At 37.5% G+C, this 18,409-nt stretch overlaps 1 protein-coding gene across 2 annotated transcripts in view; it reads right to left on the bottom strand.

Annotated features, from left to right (window-relative positions):
- LOC121320729 (immunoglobulin superfamily member 3-like) overlaps positions 1-18,409 on the bottom strand; it is a 77,329-nt gene that overhangs the window by 21,284 nt on the left and 37,636 nt on the right. For both annotated transcript variants that reach the window (XM_041259311.1, XM_041259312.1), the window contains exons 3-5: positions 6,457-6,870; positions 5,001-5,387; positions 2,166-2,567 (exon numbers count right to left, since the gene is read on the bottom strand). In XM_041259311.1, the coding sequence (XP_041115245.1) occupies positions 2,166-2,567; positions 5,001-5,387; positions 6,457-6,870 (1,203 nt within the window). The remainder of the gene's footprint in view (positions 1-2,165; positions 2,568-5,000; positions 5,388-6,456; positions 6,871-18,409) is intronic.

Here is an 18,409-nt window from a genome sequence, read left to right as displayed (position 1 = left end):
CTATAAGAAAAGGCAAGATACTTGGAGTTGGAAAGGAGTTTTTTTTTTTTTTTTTTTTAACTCTGGACTGCAGTTCAATGTAAAACATCTACTGTTGACTTTCTGTGAATGGATGGAGTAACGGGAACATTTGCACTGACCATTAAAAGTACAGCCAGGGATCCTTGTTTTGAATTATTGACAGGTTATTGAATAAACAAAGTAACTCGACTTAGAGTCATCTGATGTCAGTACTTGATGGCCAGTTGTAATTAGTAATGTTAATCTATTGTAATATTGGAATGTATTTTCTATTGTTTAGGTCATGTTACAATATTTGCACTAATAAGATTACTTTATAAATATTATTTGTTAGAATTAAACAGATGCAGAATATTCAGGTTGCTATATGATAGGTGTTATTTTATTCTGAATACACTACAGCAAAAATTATTATTTGGTGGTTTGCACAATATTATGCTACTGTTGCTTTAATTGGAAGAGATACGCGCTGTGACGTTGCTGCTGCTGCTCATTGAGTTCTGTATTTTAATTCAGTAAACAAATAGGAAAAAACGTGTGCCTAAGGAAATAGGGTATTGAACGAAGAAATCTAGTCTTGGACATTGTTTGAACACTTTGTGAACCCGGCTGTCTACTTGTGTACACGCATTTACCTTTTATTCTTGGTAGCGTAAGGGACCAGAGTTCAGGTAATCGAATACATAAAAATGTTGCAGCCTGTGTATTCAAATAGGAAACTATTCGAAATTCCCATCCCTAATGCTAATAAACAATATTAAAACATTATTCATAATACAAAATAATAACAATCCTATTTAGAGCATTGTAGCTTGTAGCCTCTCCCAAGTCAGCGCCAACCTTGCTGAGTGATACCAACGAGTCCAAAGATTGTGAATGGCATTTTTGACCTAAACACATCGGATCCCAAATCAAAACATTAGACAATTCGACCACGTATCTGGGCATCCATCAGGACATCTTACTGTGAGACTGGATATGATGTGAACAGAATGTTGAATTCACAACAAATAAAGCTGCTGTTTTCAGCGTCTGGGAAACTGATGCCAAAGAAGGCAGAACGTTACCTTTTTTCACTGTCATAATGAAGCCTTCACTAAATGTTCGTCTTCATTTATTTTATTTTTTTTGTCATTGTTACTTTCTTTATGATTTATTGATTTCAGCGCTTTAAATATTATACTAGTTAAATGTAACCGGCCCAGTCGGGCCTGTGGTGCTTCATAACTACCAGCCAAACTGCGATCTCTACCAGCCCCGGGCCACCGGGCCATGGTTAATGTCGAACCCTCAATAGAAGGAAAGTGCAAACTTAAAATACAATAGCTTTAATATGAGCATAATCTGACCTTATGAAGAGATACATATCCTATGAAGATAAACACTGACACACTCATATTCTATACATATTATATTATTGTTATTTATCATTATTATTATAGGGATGGAAATAAGGCTCTTATTGCATAGCAGTTTCATCCATTCAGGGTTTTACTGCAAGCCTGATTAGCCACACTGTATAGGTAACAAGTTCAGATGTGTTTTATTAAAACTTACAGTAAAACCAGTAATGGATTGAACTGCTATACAATGGGAGTTTTATTTCCATCCCTATAATAATAATGATAAATAACAATAATATAATATGTAAAGAATATGAGTGTGTCAGTATTTATCTCCAATAAAACTGCAATACAGCTGTACTTATACCAATGCTCATAATAATAATAATAATAATAATAATAATAATTTAATTATTATTATTATTATTATTATGAGCATTAGTATAAGTACAGCCATATAGCTGTTTTATTGTAGTTTTTAACTGGTTGCTCTGTGGATTGGAAAAAGGATACTGGATTAACAAGGTCAGTTGTTTTTTTCAGGCCCAGTGTATACCGAGTTGTGACGGTCTCTTCCCAGCCTACAATTGGCATGAATGGAATATTTCTGCAGGAGACTAAGGACTGGACAGGCAGTAGCGGACCAGGTCAGGAAACCAACCTTATTAAATAATATATCCACCATATTAAAAGCGGTTCCTTTGGGATAGGGTTGAGGCACATTCATGTGATGAAGCTCAAACTGTACCTGCTTATGTTTAGAAAACAGAAACAGCAGCAAAGAAATAGAAAAGCGCTTACCCACTGCGGTGACAGTCACAGGTGTGCCGGCTGACTTCTCCCCAATCATTTCCCATTCATCTCTCGGCCCCTTGACCCACTCGGCGACAGTGCAAGTGTAGAGGCCCTGATCCTTCGGGAGAGTGTTGTAGACCGACAGGGTGAAGGTGCCCATCCGCACTCTCTCCACCCGCACCTCCCCATAGCTGCTGCGCTCCCGATATGAAGGGCTTGGGACAACCATCCCCTCCTGGTCCACAGACACAATCTCCAGTGCCTGGCTCTGTTTGTCTGTCAGCTTCCAGGACACAGACAGACGGCCTTGGTTCTCCGTGATGGAATTCACAGTGCAGGTAAAATGAACAGCGCTGCCTTCGGGCACATTGCTTGAATTACTTGTAACTGACACTGTGATAATGCTTTCTGTTGAAATAAATGACAGAGAAGATGAGTGTAGGTGGGTGCACAGTTATTACAACCAAGGCCAAAATGAATGTTTTGTTTTAAGTCTACCCTTTTATGCACCACTTGTGGTCAAATCCATTACCCAGAATATTTTCAGTACTGTCAAGTCCATCATACAGAATGCTGGACAAATACTTATTAGAAATATCAAACTGTACATATGCAGCAGAGTTGTTCATACGCTAAAAAAACAATGCACACCATCTATGGTACACTGTATTTAAACTGAACTACTACATGCAAACCCTCTGGGACTGGCATTTCACACTCAGAAATCATCTGAGGCTTGTGCTTCCACTGGAAATATAAACTGTGCTTTCTAGGTAATGTAGGTCATTTTTATGGTTTTTCCCAGTGGAGATATAATGAACCACTTTTTACCCCTTGTCTGTCTTGGTCGTGTGACATCTATGTTTATTGCTACACAAGGTAATTCAGAATTCATTTATTTTTTTGTAGTGAAGTGGTCAACAGACAAGGATAATTGCCAGTGCATTTTATGCTTATCTGGGAGCTTTCATCCAAGTCACGTCCACCACTTTAACCTTCGAGCCTGACCGCTAACACTTCGAGACAGAATGCATTATCACAATCTCAGGATTCATTCAAACTACAAAACCGCTTTTCAATAGCTACAGGCAGGGGTGTAACCACTGTTTAAACTGCATCATCTTTAACACATGTTATACTTCATAATATACACTTCTGAAGCAGTAGCATTTCAGAGAAAAACAGCATCGAGTTATGTAAATATAGTGTCATTAGGAACTGCTGTAATATGCTTTTGTTGGTTTGGGAGGTTAGGAGGATTGTATTTCCTCAGTATTGTGGTCACTCACTTTGCAGATGCCCTGTTCATACGGTGATGAGGATGACAGAGCACCTGCATCTCTGCCCATACGGAATCCTTTAACTTGTGCAAATGAGACAACGGGACAGATTCTGAAACAAGTTCAAGATTGCCCCTATCATTTCTGAATGGATGTGGATCTTGGTTTTAACCTTTTGCCATATAACTGTCCAGAACCTCATCTTACCCACAGGGCAAAATCTGTAGCAAAAGCGCATCCCCAGAGCACTCCACAACCAAACTTAAAACAGGTGGGATTCTATTGGTATGATTATGTAAAACTTCTGTTTAGTCGTTAAAAAAAAAACAATTGTTTTTCTAACCTAGCAAAAAAGTAAAACATATAATAATACTGAAATTCTATACCAAAGCAAGACATTTATGTTAATAAGGTGAGCTAAACCTTATTATGTTCCTTATACTTCTAGTTACATGGATTTGTTAAGCCTCCTGGTGAAAAAAATATAATATATAAAATATTCCTTCTATAAAAGTCACAAGAGCATTGTGCCTCAGATCTAATCAATTGTCCAGTAAGGGGAATTTAGACCCAGCTGACAAACAGCCGCTGAATAAATCATGTTGTTTAGAGTAAAAAAAAACCCCAAAACATTCAGCTATGTCCAAATGTTTTGCATCACCATATAGAATGAACAGATTGTGCTTCATCAAGTCGAATGAAATCTCCTGAATAATGTGTTTCCTGAATTGAATTACATACCACTTTGTAGTTTTCCATATACTTAATGGTAAACTGGCAAATTAAAAAATGTGACATTTCAAAATTGAATCTTAAATACTGTACTACTATTATGGCTTCCGGTAGACTTTTGTGACATTATGTTCTGTGACAAGATAGCTGGAATTCCTGCACTGTAACGTTCACCTTCCACCATCAGGGGGAACAGGAAGAACCTGTCCATCCAGCAGGCTCTGGCAACTATGGGGTTAACATTCCGTAGGAGTAGGCCTGTTAGAAGGCTGGCAGAGAGGAAAGAGGTACACCTGGTTCCAAGCCCAGGTGACTGTGTCCAGGTGTACAAAAGGGGCAGCCTCTCCACTGGACAGGGCACTGCTTCCTCTACCGGGGAAGCGCAGCCATGTATGTCTCGACTGATGAAGTAAACTTTTCTGTTTTTATCTCCAGTAGCCTAAGCAGGTACATATTGCTTCAGAAGATCGCAGCGCAAACACCTTTGGGCAGCAAGGATCCTGCATCGTGCCACCGACCAGAACACAGTTCAAACACCTACGTGCGGTATCACCTGGGACCTGTGTAAACAGTTGTCTTTATTTAAAGGGGCAGTACCCATTTAATTTGAACCAGTAATTTTTTTGTTTGTTTGTTTGGTTGTAAATAAATTTTGGTTACACCTGAAACTTGAACTGTCTGTGTGCCATCTCAAGGCCTTCCTTTTTTATTATCATAATTTTTTTAAATTAATGTCTCAATCCTAAAATTCTAGGTGATGCAAATCCTGTGGACAAAGCTGTACACACACACACACACACACACACACACACACACAAAAATGTCTTACTCTGTGGTTGAATGGAGATTTGAACATTCCTGGATCTCTTGTTTTTGTCAATGAAGTCACCAGTTGCAGTTTTCTCTCTCTCTGTGACACGGCAGATGTACTTCCCAGTGTCCTCCTGGCGCAGCTGGTGGATCTTCAGGAGGTAGATGGCATCACTCTCCTTGCGGAAGGTCAGCTTGCCGTCCCCCTCCCTCAATGCGTAGTCCCCATTCAGGACAGGCACGGCGTTGGGGCCCATGACAGCCACCTGGGTGCTGTTGAACACCCAGGACACAGAGAAGTAGCGTTCAGGGATGCTCTGAGCATCAATGACGCACCTGAGCTCCGCAGGCTCTCCAGCCGTGTAGGCCCGTCTCTCTGTGTTAATCTGGATGTTGAATTCCTTGTCTTAAATAAATAAAAATAAGAAAACAACGACTTCAGTGACAGGGATCTTAGATTACAATTTCAAAACTTCAGTACCCTACTCATTAGGTCCATCATGCAAGGTAAAATGACAAGAAACTAGGTCTGCAAACTTTCCAGTGTTGGAGTAATAGGGACATTCAGAAAAGTCAACAAAGACATTTATGGAAGACATATCTGTACATTCCTTTTGTGTATTACTAAATTAATATTTTACGATTTATGGTAAGTGAATGATCCAAATTATAATTTGTGAGTGGCAACTACTATTTGTTGTGTTGACAACTGTTTAAAAAGGGAACATTAAAATTACATACTGCTTATGAGCACAGCCTTATTAATTTCACAGGTTAAAATACGATGATTCGGATGTTTATAGATGCCTTTAATCATGTTGAGACTGCTTTTTTTACATAATGTGCAATAAACCACTTTTACCTTGATTGCAGGTAGGTGGCAAAAACACACAAATACGTCTTACGACATCAACCCATTATACATGTATAATAAAAAAAGAGGTTTATATTCACCGATGATAAACTATTTAAACAATAGCTATTTAATTGTCAATACAATATGTTTTACAATACACAACTTTAAAACTCATAAAAATATATCATAACAAACATAAAACAAGCAAATGTATTTATTTTAGTCTTTTCGTTTTATAGTATACCGTATATTAAAAACCAAAACTGTATGCTGCATTTTTATAGTCAGTGGAAATGAATATGGGTCTACAAATTATGGTTTGAATATCAAAACACATCTCTCCAGCATTGCTTAACAGTTTCAACTGTAGCTCTGGTTTACTGAAACGGAAAATTGCGTATGGTGGGAGTAGGTGTCGAGGGAGGGGGTCTTGAATGCAACAGTGAGGGTTTCAAGTTTCTAATACCAGACATCAGTTAAAACTAAGGATTCAGAATGGGCAAAAAAAAAAAAAAAATCAACTTGTGTCATTACTCTGGCAAACTACAGTTTTGTAGTTTTACTCTAATACCCAAACCCCACCCCCAAAAAAATAAACAAACAAAAACCCCTTCAGTACCTGTGGCCTGTATGTTAATCACATTCTTGTCAGCCTGTTTTCTGGTCAAGGCAAACCATGACCTGTCGGGGTCCTGAATCCACTCTGTGGCTTCACAGTAGATCTCGCCCTGGTCGGAGGGCTGCAGCATGTAGACAGTCAGCTTGTAGGAGGTGCTGCCAGTCTTGTCGAGCCGCACGTCCCCCGAGGAGTACCGCTGCCTATAGGCTCCCCCCGGGCGTAGCACAAAGTCCCGGGAGAGAGTGATGATCTCCTGGGCAGCTGTCTGACCGGCTGTGTGCAGGAACCAGCCCACAGAGAGGTGGCTGTGCTGGGATGTCTGCTTTGAAACTTCACAGGTAAGACTCAGATGTTCCCCCTCCACTTTGCTGAGAGTCTGGCCAGCCGAGGACACACTCAGAGTGTCTGGTATAACTGCAAGACAAAATAATTACTATTCATTACAAATACATTTAGCCCTGCTGAAGCAGGAGGTGAGGTTAATATCGGAGTTTTTTATTTTGAAAGTACAGGGTCTGAGAATGAAGAGAATAAATTACAAATGAAAGGCTGGGGGGGGGGGGGGGGGGGGTCTTCACTCTTAATTTTGTGCTACAATGTCTGAAAAAAGTCAAGCGATTTAAACATTACAATAGATTTCTCATGTTAAACATTTTCTTTTTTCAAAGTTATACAAAAAACAGTTGAGAGCAAGTCAATAAGTCCTCTTATTTTTTCAAGAGGATGTGGGTCTAGCTACTGAAAAATATATATTTATCAGTATATTGAGATAGAATGATTCAACAGTTTAAATACAGGAAATGACCGTTTCAGACGATGTTCCTTTAGTTAGTCAGGGAACTTTATCCAGGTTTACTTTGCCAGCAGTTTTGTGATAACAAAACAAGAAGCCAGTGGTTTTGGAAACAGTGTCACCTGTGATTCAGACTTCATCACACCAGCACTCTATTCTCCCTGGAGTGTTATCAGGTCTGACCTCACGCCACTTGCTCACTCGTATCTTCTGTTTACCAGAAATGCAGACATGGACAAATTCCTAAAACACCCTAGAATACCAGTGGCATCAGACACCCTAGACAGTGAGCACTGATGTTTCACTTTAAAGAAACAGGAGGGGAAAAACAGACACGTACAGGTATCTTAATGCAGCATCTGCAAAAGTGGGTGTAATTATACTGTAGAGAGAAAAGGCTGACACCCCCACTGAATACACAGCTGGACAATAACATCATTACCAAACTACAAACCACAGAAGCAAGGCTCTGTTATGCTTCAATTGGTGTTCCTAATTGAATATGTCTACGAAAGCCTTGGAAATCAAATGACATGCAGTACTGTTATATGCATCTATTAGACAGTTAGACGCTTGACCTGGTTAAATCAATAAAACCTTGACAAGGACGTACAGCATTTTTAAAGGTACTTGCCCATTAAACAACTACAATCCGTTTTTAAAATGTAGAAATTTACATTGATACACAATGTGTATTTCGTTTTACTTTTAGATGGGCATATTTTAGTTTTTCAATATTCTCCTGGCTCTCACTAGCCGTCCATTCCTCTCCACAATGAATGTGTAGCAATTTTCACGAAACAAATCGATTGCTTATATACCAAGTTTACAGAGATTTTGTTTTGTAGCAAGTTCACTAATAATGGTGGACACATAATGACCTATATATGTAGGCTCACCCTCAAGCATCACTGTCTGCCAGGGGACAATACTGACACACAGCAAGCAGCTAATTTCCTGTAGCAACAAATATGGCCAGTAAAGCAAACACTATACTATAGTGAGTGCAATCTCTCCTTCAGCAATGCCTGCACCCCTGCCTGTGAGGTGCACTTTCAAGCTTTTAATACAGTAGATGTAAGCAGGTAGTCTCTTTCTATCAGATTCTGTAACTTCAACAAAAACATGTTTTGTTTCATTTGTTCCCCACGAGTAACTAGGAGCTCCAGTAACCAATATTGATTTTTCTTCCAATAACAATGTCACCCTGAAGGATGGAAGAGAGGTCCTGCATTCTCATGTATTATGAACACCAGTTTGAGTCTGCAGGGGTTTGACTGTACACTCTACAGTGCAACTCCCAGATCAGCTCTGTTGGATGCACTTATTACTGAGCTTTTCTATTCATCTACCTCTGTTCCTGTCCTGTTCCTGTTTTTTGCTTATTAATTCCGCTCACTAGTTTCTACATAGTTAGTAGTAAAATAAAATAAATCTTGCTCTTAAAATCAATGAGAAAACATCAATGGGTCACCTGAACTTAATTGGAATCTATTATATTAGTAGTAAATCTGTGCTTTCCATTTTTGTTCCATTCTTCCAGGTGGAGAGTGGAAATGCAATTTCGAATCCCAGTGAGTTTGCTGGTAATGTATCTTTTTTAAACATGTTGTGTTGATGTAGGTGAGACATCATTACTATAATCTATAGCTTGCTGTAAGTCATAGCCAGGGATATCTGGATTTACTGTATGTAGTGTCTTTCTTTTATCTATTGAAGTATGAATACATGTTAGACAGACATCACAGCAAATAACTTTTGTATTTAACTGAGGGCCTGTCAAAGTGCAGTACATTTTCAGAAAACCACAAGATATAAAATGCTGGAACCTTTTTTTTTTTTTTTTTTTTTTTTTATTCTGTATCGTTCACCATCTGATTCCTCAAACACTACTGTTGGGTTTTTTCACACCTGTTCAGAGGACCAGCTTGCAATTCAAACACGACCTCTGGCTCCAATTTGCCTGCTCTGAGCCCTCCCCATGGCCAGATTAAAATGAGATACAGAAGCTCACCGCACATCTATAGAGGAACATATTCTCAAAGTCAAATTTGTCCAGTGCACAGGGGTCTCTATAGTATCAATTCTGAGAAGGGCTAAATCTTAAGTGTTTTTCTGGTGTCTTTCTTTTACTACTACAGTATATTTGAAAAACAGCAGTTGAATTTCACAAAACCATTTTCTAAAATGAACACAGATTAAAAAAAAAAAAAAGGACAGTACCCATGTGTTGAAACATTACAGAATAAAGCAGGATACCCAGGAGGATCCAAAGCGGAGCTGGAAAAGCTGTTAAGCCACAGCTGGGAAGCTGTCTGGAGTACAAGACAATTTATTAAGATGATAAGAGAAATCGTTGGGAGAATGGTCCGTGTCTTAATCCACTGACTTGGGAGCAGTTGGAGAAACGGCACAGAAGTGTAAAAATGACTGTGTTGTTTCACTATGATGACATAAGATATAAAATCTACCAAAAAACAATATATGAAAATAAATAAATCAAAACATCTGCAACATAGCAGTACACAGCCTTCCTGTAGTTCCACCCTTAGACACCTGAAGGGCCCATGGTGGTTACCTATAGGAGTGAAGGATGAAAGAATATTCTTTTTTTTACACTTCAGGATCCCCCAAGAAGCTGCCTGTTCAAAGGGTTATAACCTGTCATGGCTATTTCAGGACAAAACTTGGACAACAGGGGTGTGTGGGTCTCATACTGTACTGTAGGTGGATTTGTGGAGGAGGCATAACATCTGTATTTTTAAATGAAGCAGTATTGAGTGTTTAATAGCTATGGATGACTCTTTCAAAGGGATCAATCATTTTCAACCGTGGCAGGACAGTGGTTAAGATGCATATGTTAGCCCTCAGCCTCCACCTGGCACACGTAAGTAGTTTAGGGAATATTGTGGAGAACAGATTTATGGTTTTCTGAATATATAATAATAATAATAATAATAATAATAATAATAATAATAATAATAATAATATAATTATATTTTTATATAGTGCCTTTCATAGTGGACCACCATCATAAAGCATTTTACAAGATATGAGACTATATGTTTATGGGTGGAAAAAGCAGGTACTGTATGTCTGTATGCAGGAATGTCTGTATACAGTATGTCATTCTCCATTACAGTATCCTAGTCCTGTCTTCCCAATTCCCTGCTTAATAGCTACATAGTCCTTGTACTTTTCCCATCCCAGGCTAGTGCACTGGCTTTGGACCCTGTTCTCCACTCTGACTCATGGTTCAATTTACCCTTTATTTATTGCCATGTCTATCCTGCTGTACTGATTGATTCAGACTGTCAGAAATGTGAGAGGCTATGTTGGAAATGTATCCTTGATGGGAAGTGTATTGTACCGATAAACAGTTTACATAAATCAATCAATCAATCAATCAAGGTTAGCTGTGTATAAATTCACTACCTTTGAAGCGAGTATTGGAGACAGTACAATAGGTTATCCGTCTGTCTTAACCCCTAGGACCTGCTCATTTTCCCTTATATAAAATAGTTGTGTCCCTCATTTTCCCTGCAAAGTGGGTTTTGTAATTGATTAGAAACTGGGTACTAAGCATCACGCAGCACCAATCTGGCTGCTGGTTTGATTTTTAATGGTTTCAGTTTTTGCTTCACTGGCTTATGCCTTCATCTACAAGTCCTCAGCTGGCAGCCACTACTTAAACAATAACTGGCAAGACTGTCTGATCATAACCTAGCGATGCAGTCAGACTACAAAGTTAAAGAGGAAAGGTGGTGTGCTGAGATGAAAAAAACAAATAAAAAATGAGCTTGAGATAATTGCACACTACTGAGCAGGAGTGGGTATCTCCAGTACAGTAATGTTGGTAATATAACCTGCACCCTGTGTATGATGTGCACGGCTCAGCTGCCTAGGGTTACATTAGTTATATAATGTACACCTCACACGTTCTAGAAAACTAGAACCAAGTGATTTCAATGTGTTCAATTCACCGTGCACACTGCACTGCGTTTTTAATTTAATCTGATACAACCATATGCAATATTTATACTGCTCTTAACAGTGTACATTAACAAACATCTGAATTATGCATACTTTACATATATTAAAAATTAAATACTCTAATACTTTTTGAAACTTTGCCAGTGACTGAATACGGAGTCTGTGCAAGAGAAATTGTCTCGATGTTTCTGCTCAAAGAAATGACATCTTGTTTGGGAACTCTGGCGTCTCTTGGCAGAGTTTCTAGTGTAATCTAACTGAGCAGGAATAATTCCTTGAGTTGAAAAGGAATATTCAGCATGCAGATCTTTTTTTTTTCTTTTCTTGACATATTCTGAAGTTATAAAAGACAGATGGTATGAGGTTTGTGGTTCTGTATGTGGAAGCACAATGGCTCTCAGTGCTCAGCCAGCTAAGGGAAACTAGGATTGTTAGCTCAGTGAAGGTTGTTATTGTTTTACATCAGACAAGCCAAGTTTGGGGCATGGAAGTTGTGGAAATGGATGTATACACTTGCCTAAGTTTGGAAGCCTGGGTTCTAACCATGTTGGAAAATCAGAACTGAAAAGGAGTTTGGTGGTCTCAGCCTTGACCTTAGTGGTTCAGATCATGAAACGCTAGGAGACAAGACGGAGCATCTGAATGTCAGCATGTCAATGTTAAATTGCTTGCAAACAGGCTGAGAAATGTACATGCTAATAGTATGAATTAGCAGTTTGGAGACACAGCCATGGCTACTTGCAATACCTTCCAGGCAGGTATATTGTTCAGTGTTCAGTATCTTACCTTAAGAAAACTATCTGTAATGCAGTTGTTTTTAGCATACCATTAATGTGTAAAAATCAAGGGAAGAAACACCTGGATTAGATCTTTTTTTCTCCCCTGAATTTAGGGCTGCTAATGAGATTTAATGGATTAGTCAGTCAATTTAAATATTAAAATAAATCATGGATACTACATTTGCTAATCAAACCTAAAACATAATTCAATGTTTTTAAATCTCCTTTAAAGTCAGCTACTATTAGCTAAGTTTGTGTTATTATTATTATTATTATTATTATTATTATTATTATTATTATTATTATTATTATTATTATTATTAATACTGACAAAAAGATGTCCCTTTATATTGATACAGCAGCATGTCCTGCATCTCCAACAATGACTTGTCTGCAAGAGGCAGTTTTAAATTAAACTACACTTCTTAAACCCTGTGTTCTTAACTGATCCGCTGTGTTAGTCCAATGAAGATAAGATATACATTTTTAGTGTTCTTTTTCAATGTTAAATATTCGATATTTGGGGCTGCCCAGGACATTTTAATTCATTTAGCATCTGTCATGAGAGCTGAACAGAGCTGGTTATAAATACACAGGTGTGTTTAGTTTAATCTTGCTCCGATAATTTAAACTGTCAGATATCATGCAGAAGGTATTACTGTGGTGTCTATTAAAACTATTAAATGCTCTTGCAACAAACTGTGGAGCCATATAATTAAAAGCTGCCTGGGCGCTATAAACTCTGCTTTAAATGTTCCTGACTTTCATGACCCAATATTCAATTCAAGCCTGGCCTTGTATTTTGTTTTTCATTATTTTTGCTTTGCCGATTATTAGGATCAGATCTGTGGAGAACATGGTCTTTGTACAAGAAGTCAATTGTAGAATTTCTCAGAACACATGCAGGCTCTAACAACAAAGTCAGGCTGTTCAGTCAGACACAGTCTCCAGAATTCATTCTTTCTTTATTTTTTTGTTACTGTGCTTTTGTGTCTGCCTGGTTAATAACATTTTCAGGAATGTTAATGAAAGAACAGCTGCAGTCACTGAACCAAATAAGAACCCAATGGCCCATTCTATGGAAGGTCAAATTCATAGTAAGTCAATTGCAATATAGAAGAAAAAAAAAAACAAGATGTGGATGAATTTATCATCCACCACACCACCTTTCAAGGCTATAAGTGTATTTATTGAAGCACTCTAAAAAAACAAGCATAGAGACTAAAAAGAAATACAAAACTATCTACTCTTAAGGCCCTTAAGCCAGACGCGACGCAATGAGCGACACGACAAAATCAATAAAACCTCTGCTTTTCAATAGCGCTCTTCACACCAAAGGCGACACGACAAGCGACGTCACCGCATCACAAATTCCAATGTGAGTGATGAAAAAAAATAAACTGATCCTATTTTCTCGAATTTGTCGAGCGACAACTATACAACTGAGCAATCAGAGAACAGCTTCATGTCATGTGGTTTGAAATCAAGCACTGTTTCACTTTGTGACCTTGGGTGTATTTTATTTTTTATGTAGGTATTCATTTATTATTATTATTATTATTATTATTATTATATTATTATTATTAATAATAATTATATAAATATATTGTGTTTATGTGCAGATGGTGAAGGACGTCCAACATGATTATTTATTATTTAAGATGACGGCGAAAAGCTGGGCGTTTGTGTTTTGTTTATTAATTTATAAAGCTTGTGCAGAAGGTGACCAGTGACCAGAGATGGTCATCTGTATAAAAACCTGTAGCTTTCTGCACTCTAGGAAAAGAGTGTCAGACTCGGAGGCGATAGAGAAACAATTGCTATATCTAAAATATACTTGTTTAGTAAATTGTTAGTGTTCGTTTCATTTTGGCCAGAGTGCCCTTTTATACAGGTGAACATCTCCCAATTAGCAACAATTAATCAATGAATTAACATGAGAGATGGTCACCTTCTGCACAAGATTTTAAAATAAATAAAATACAAAAAGTACAGCTTTTCGCCGTCATCTTAAATAATAATCATGTCAGACGGCTTTCATTCATCCACAGATAAACACAATATATTGATATACTACTACAACCAATAACAACAACAAATGAATACCTACATAAATAAGAAAATACACACAAGGGGTGGGCACCCCGTCACACACTTTCACTGAAAACGGAGGTAAAGCTCCTATCTGCAGTACCTCATTTCCCTGACCTATAATAATAAGCCATTTTCTACTGCGTTTGTTAGCAACCATACTTTCTGAAAGTATCTGGCAAATTTCCAACTGTCGTGTCGTTTCTGTGATCGTTTCTGTTGTGCACTGTGTTTTCGCAGCAAATTTGTCGTGTTGTCAGTAAAAATCGCATCACGTCAGGTGTGTGCGGGCCTTTACTCTCCCATCGATGTACCCCGTGAATTAGACTATGGTTAAGTTTAGCAAGCTCCTCCATCCCCTCTAAGGATCAATACTTGGTGTTCAGCTGGGGAAAGTGGGGGTTGGGGTTACTTCTCTACATATACTAAACATCTATTTAGCCCTTTATGTTCCATTGCACTTATCCTGGGGCATTTTGCTGGCAAGGGAAGCCATTAGGTGTTAATTATTAAGCATCCTCAATGAACTGTAGACATGAGAAAACCTGGCTATGAGGGCAATGTCGGAAACATTTGCTGTACCAGTTAGAAAATGGACCGGTCACAAAGCAAAGTGGGTCTCAGTGCAGAATGGCTTTATTGGAATGTACAGAGCAAATCCCAGTGCCTTTGGACTCTCTTGATTGCCAATCTTTGTTTAGCAACCAAAGAAATCTGAAATGTAGGTTAAACTATGGACAAAAGGCCTTTCAAAGCCACGCAGTAAATGTATGTAATTTATTTTATTTATTTACAAAGATAGCCCAGCTGAGATGCAGTACATATATTCCTGTGGCCACCACACTTAAATGAAGGACTGAAATGCAAGGGCTCTGTGAAATCTGAGTAAGCTTTCTGTCTGAAAAGAGATTTGAAACCAGAATCTTCTGGCTCTGGCATTTGTTTATTTTTTTGCTTTTAGTTTTTTATAGACCACAATGCCACTGGACACGCCGTCAAGAAATTTGTGAATTAAACCTATTACTGTCGGCAAATTGTAATGTTTCCCAAATGAAATTCAACAAACATCAAAAATGTAGTTGGTGTGGTCCAAATGTAAAAAAATATCGGAGCACCTCTGAGAATTATCTGGGATAAAAAGATATCGAGGGTACGCACAGGACTACATTATACCAATGTCGGTAAAATTCGTACACCCGCTGTTTATGTGGTAATTTTTAGTCTCGTGCAAATCGGGCTTAAGATGCCTCATTAAAAGCACAAAGTGATCTAACATTTTCACACGGAAAATTGACGGAAAATAACTGCTACAATGGTGGAACAGGAACCCTGCATGAGAAGGCCACAAGGTGCAGTCAGATACAAACAAAACAGAAGACTGGAGCCATTTAACAGCAGTCTTAGCATAAAAGCATGTTCTTAAAAGCAATGTTAATCCGCAGGAAGCCTGCGAGACTAAATCATGATTGGTGATGTGGTCAGTTTTTGTTTCGACAGTTAGAAAACAGCCTGCTGAATATTTGGAAACTGAATATTATATATATAATTTGTGAAATCTGTGGCTCTAACGTATGCAACCTTTCAGAATCACACTTAGTTATTCTGGACAGAAATTGGAGCCTATGATCAAAGTTTAGACTTTCTTTACTTGTTCATACCACTTTAACACAAGAACTGTACTTGATATCCTCTTAATTCAGCATGACATTCAGGTAATCTCAGCTTGAGCCAAAAAACACGGCCTGTGAATGAGCTTGAACCATTCCATGCTACTACAAAGTAACAGAGACATCTGGAGATGGAATAACCTACAGCTGCAGTCCATCCATGCAAAACTGTGGCTTTTCATTTCAATTTTCTTAGATTGGAAAAAATCCATCCCAGCCATGCTACTGGAATAAAAAAAATTCACATTGGAATAAAAATTAAAAAAAAAATAAATAAATAAATAAAAAATTTAAAGAAAATTATGAAAATAGAAACAAATTCTAAATTGAGAAAGAGATCCTGCCACTATGCAAATTATATGGGAATCAAGATACAGAACGTCTTTCCTGCAAAAATAAATATTATTATTATTATTATTATTATTATTATTATTATTATTATGTTAACAGCATGATATTGTGGCATTTAGTTTAATGTTAGCCCTTCAGGCCAAAAAATATACAAACGTATCAGGCTGGTGTTTTTGAGAAACTGAAGCATTGAACTTTCTGAAGATGAATTTCAGTTATACTATAGCATTTAAAAATGGGAGAATTGGACTAAAAAACATTCAAACTTTCAATTTCAATGGCAATTCTAACTATAACTTAGATGTTGCAAGCAACATTAAGGCTTCCAAGGAGTTACTTTGAAATTTAAGCATTTTGATTGGTTGTCATTCATTCAGTTGTAGACACTAATCTGAAGTTTCAAGAGTTTTTGTTCAACATAAGACATTTCTGTGTTAACTAGGTTATCCAACATGGCCGCCATACTGCTGAACCAATCAGCTTCATTTCAAGCACTGTGCATCTTGCACAATCCCTAACCATGTGATAAGTGGGTTCCGACAAGAACATGTTTTTAAATGTCCGAAACGTGTCCTAAAATCCAATATGGCTGCAATGGCAAACCATGTGACCAATCACGTTTATTCAGCTGTGGACATTAGTTCCCATTGCCGTCTTATATTCTCTGAAATTTCAAGTTTTCGTGCAATGATTTGCATTTTATGCAACTTTAAAGTTTTGTTGGCAGAAAGAAAAATAATAATAATAATAAATAAATAATCTTAACAACAACAATAGGCTTCCCAGTCATGGGCTGAGAAGCCTAACAATAGAAATAAAAAGTGAAACAGAAGACTAATAATGTATGAGGTGTATGATGATTAATATGAGGGCGGCGCCAAATTGAAGTAATACAGTGTGTGTGTGTGTGTATATATATATATATATATACACACACACGTACACACACACACACAATCTTACTTGCCTTTGTCTCATTTAGAATCTTAAATTGTATCCCTTATACACTTATTTTCCAAAACGAGTCCAACACTTGGAAAATATAATGGTACAATACATCTTTAAATCTACAGTACTGTACATAAACCAGATGGAGAATAACTGGGTCTGATGTTAAAAATAAACTAATTGCCTCTTTACGATTTGTTTCTGTTATCAGTCCTAATGAGATACAGACATGGGGCTTAAGATAGGCAGGCAATTGTATCTAATTCTGACAGGTGCTTTACTGGCAGAACTGACAACTTTGATCTATGTCAGTACGAATTCAGGGGGGGGAAATAATGATATCACTTTGAAACGTGAAAAAACCTGTGGGATAAAGGCGTACTGCTATGATTAACTGTGGGTATGGGGGATTTCCATTAATAGGTATTAATAATCACAGTGGAACCTGCTTTTGAGAAAATACCACAGATGTACCGTTATAAAACTAGTCAGGTGGCAATCACAGATTTGAGAGGCAGATTCATGAGTAATTTGTGTTTCTTGCAAAAAAAAAAAAAAACAGCTATTCCTGAACATACATGTCACACTTACTGCTGTATATAAACTGGGTCAGAGTCGTTCTCCTAAGAATAGGCAAGTGACCTATAAAGTATACTGTACACTTCAGTGAAATAAACTAATTAGCTCTTATAGTGGAAGTCTTGAAGCCCACCGAGGGACATTAGCCACAGTTAATTGAAATAGATTTGATACAAGTTTAGGCTTTGCATTCCAAATGCTGGACAGAAAAAACTTGCTTTAGGCATTGAAAGCTGTGAACAAAAAACTATTTTTTTGTATCCTCTCTCCAGTCAAAATAAACAGATGTTCAATTCAGCAGATGTTTGGGCAGTTTATGACCTTTAATCAATTATAGAATAATCAAATCACAATAATGAAATCACTTAAATTGCAGAAATTGGCTTTTAATTATTAAAATCAGAATTAAATAGAAGCTAACATGAAACATAATCTTAATGTACTTACTGAAAAAGTTGCCTGAACCTGACCAAAGGGCATATACTGGACTTCACCTTCTGAGCAGAATCGATTTAATGCAGTTATTTTTTAATTGCTACAGCATTAATAAAGTACTTCATAATTTCCCTCAGATACCAAAAAGTAAAAAAAAAGACATTCTTATCAGCTGCTTTGCAGAGCAGTGAGTGAACTATTATACATGTCATGCAATCACTAACACATACAGGGACACTACAGGTTAATTACGGTAAGCTACTGTAGCCCTACTGCACTCATTCATTAGCTATACATGCATTTATCTCTTGATACCA

The sequence above is a fragment of the Polyodon spathula genome, chromosome 9 (genome assembly GCF_017654505.1).
Source record: "Polyodon spathula isolate WHYD16114869_AA chromosome 9, ASM1765450v1, whole genome shotgun sequence".
Lineage (NCBI taxonomy): Eukaryota > Metazoa > Chordata > Actinopteri > Acipenseriformes > Polyodontidae > Polyodon > Polyodon spathula.
This window is presented reverse-complemented; position numbering and strand designations above follow the sequence as displayed.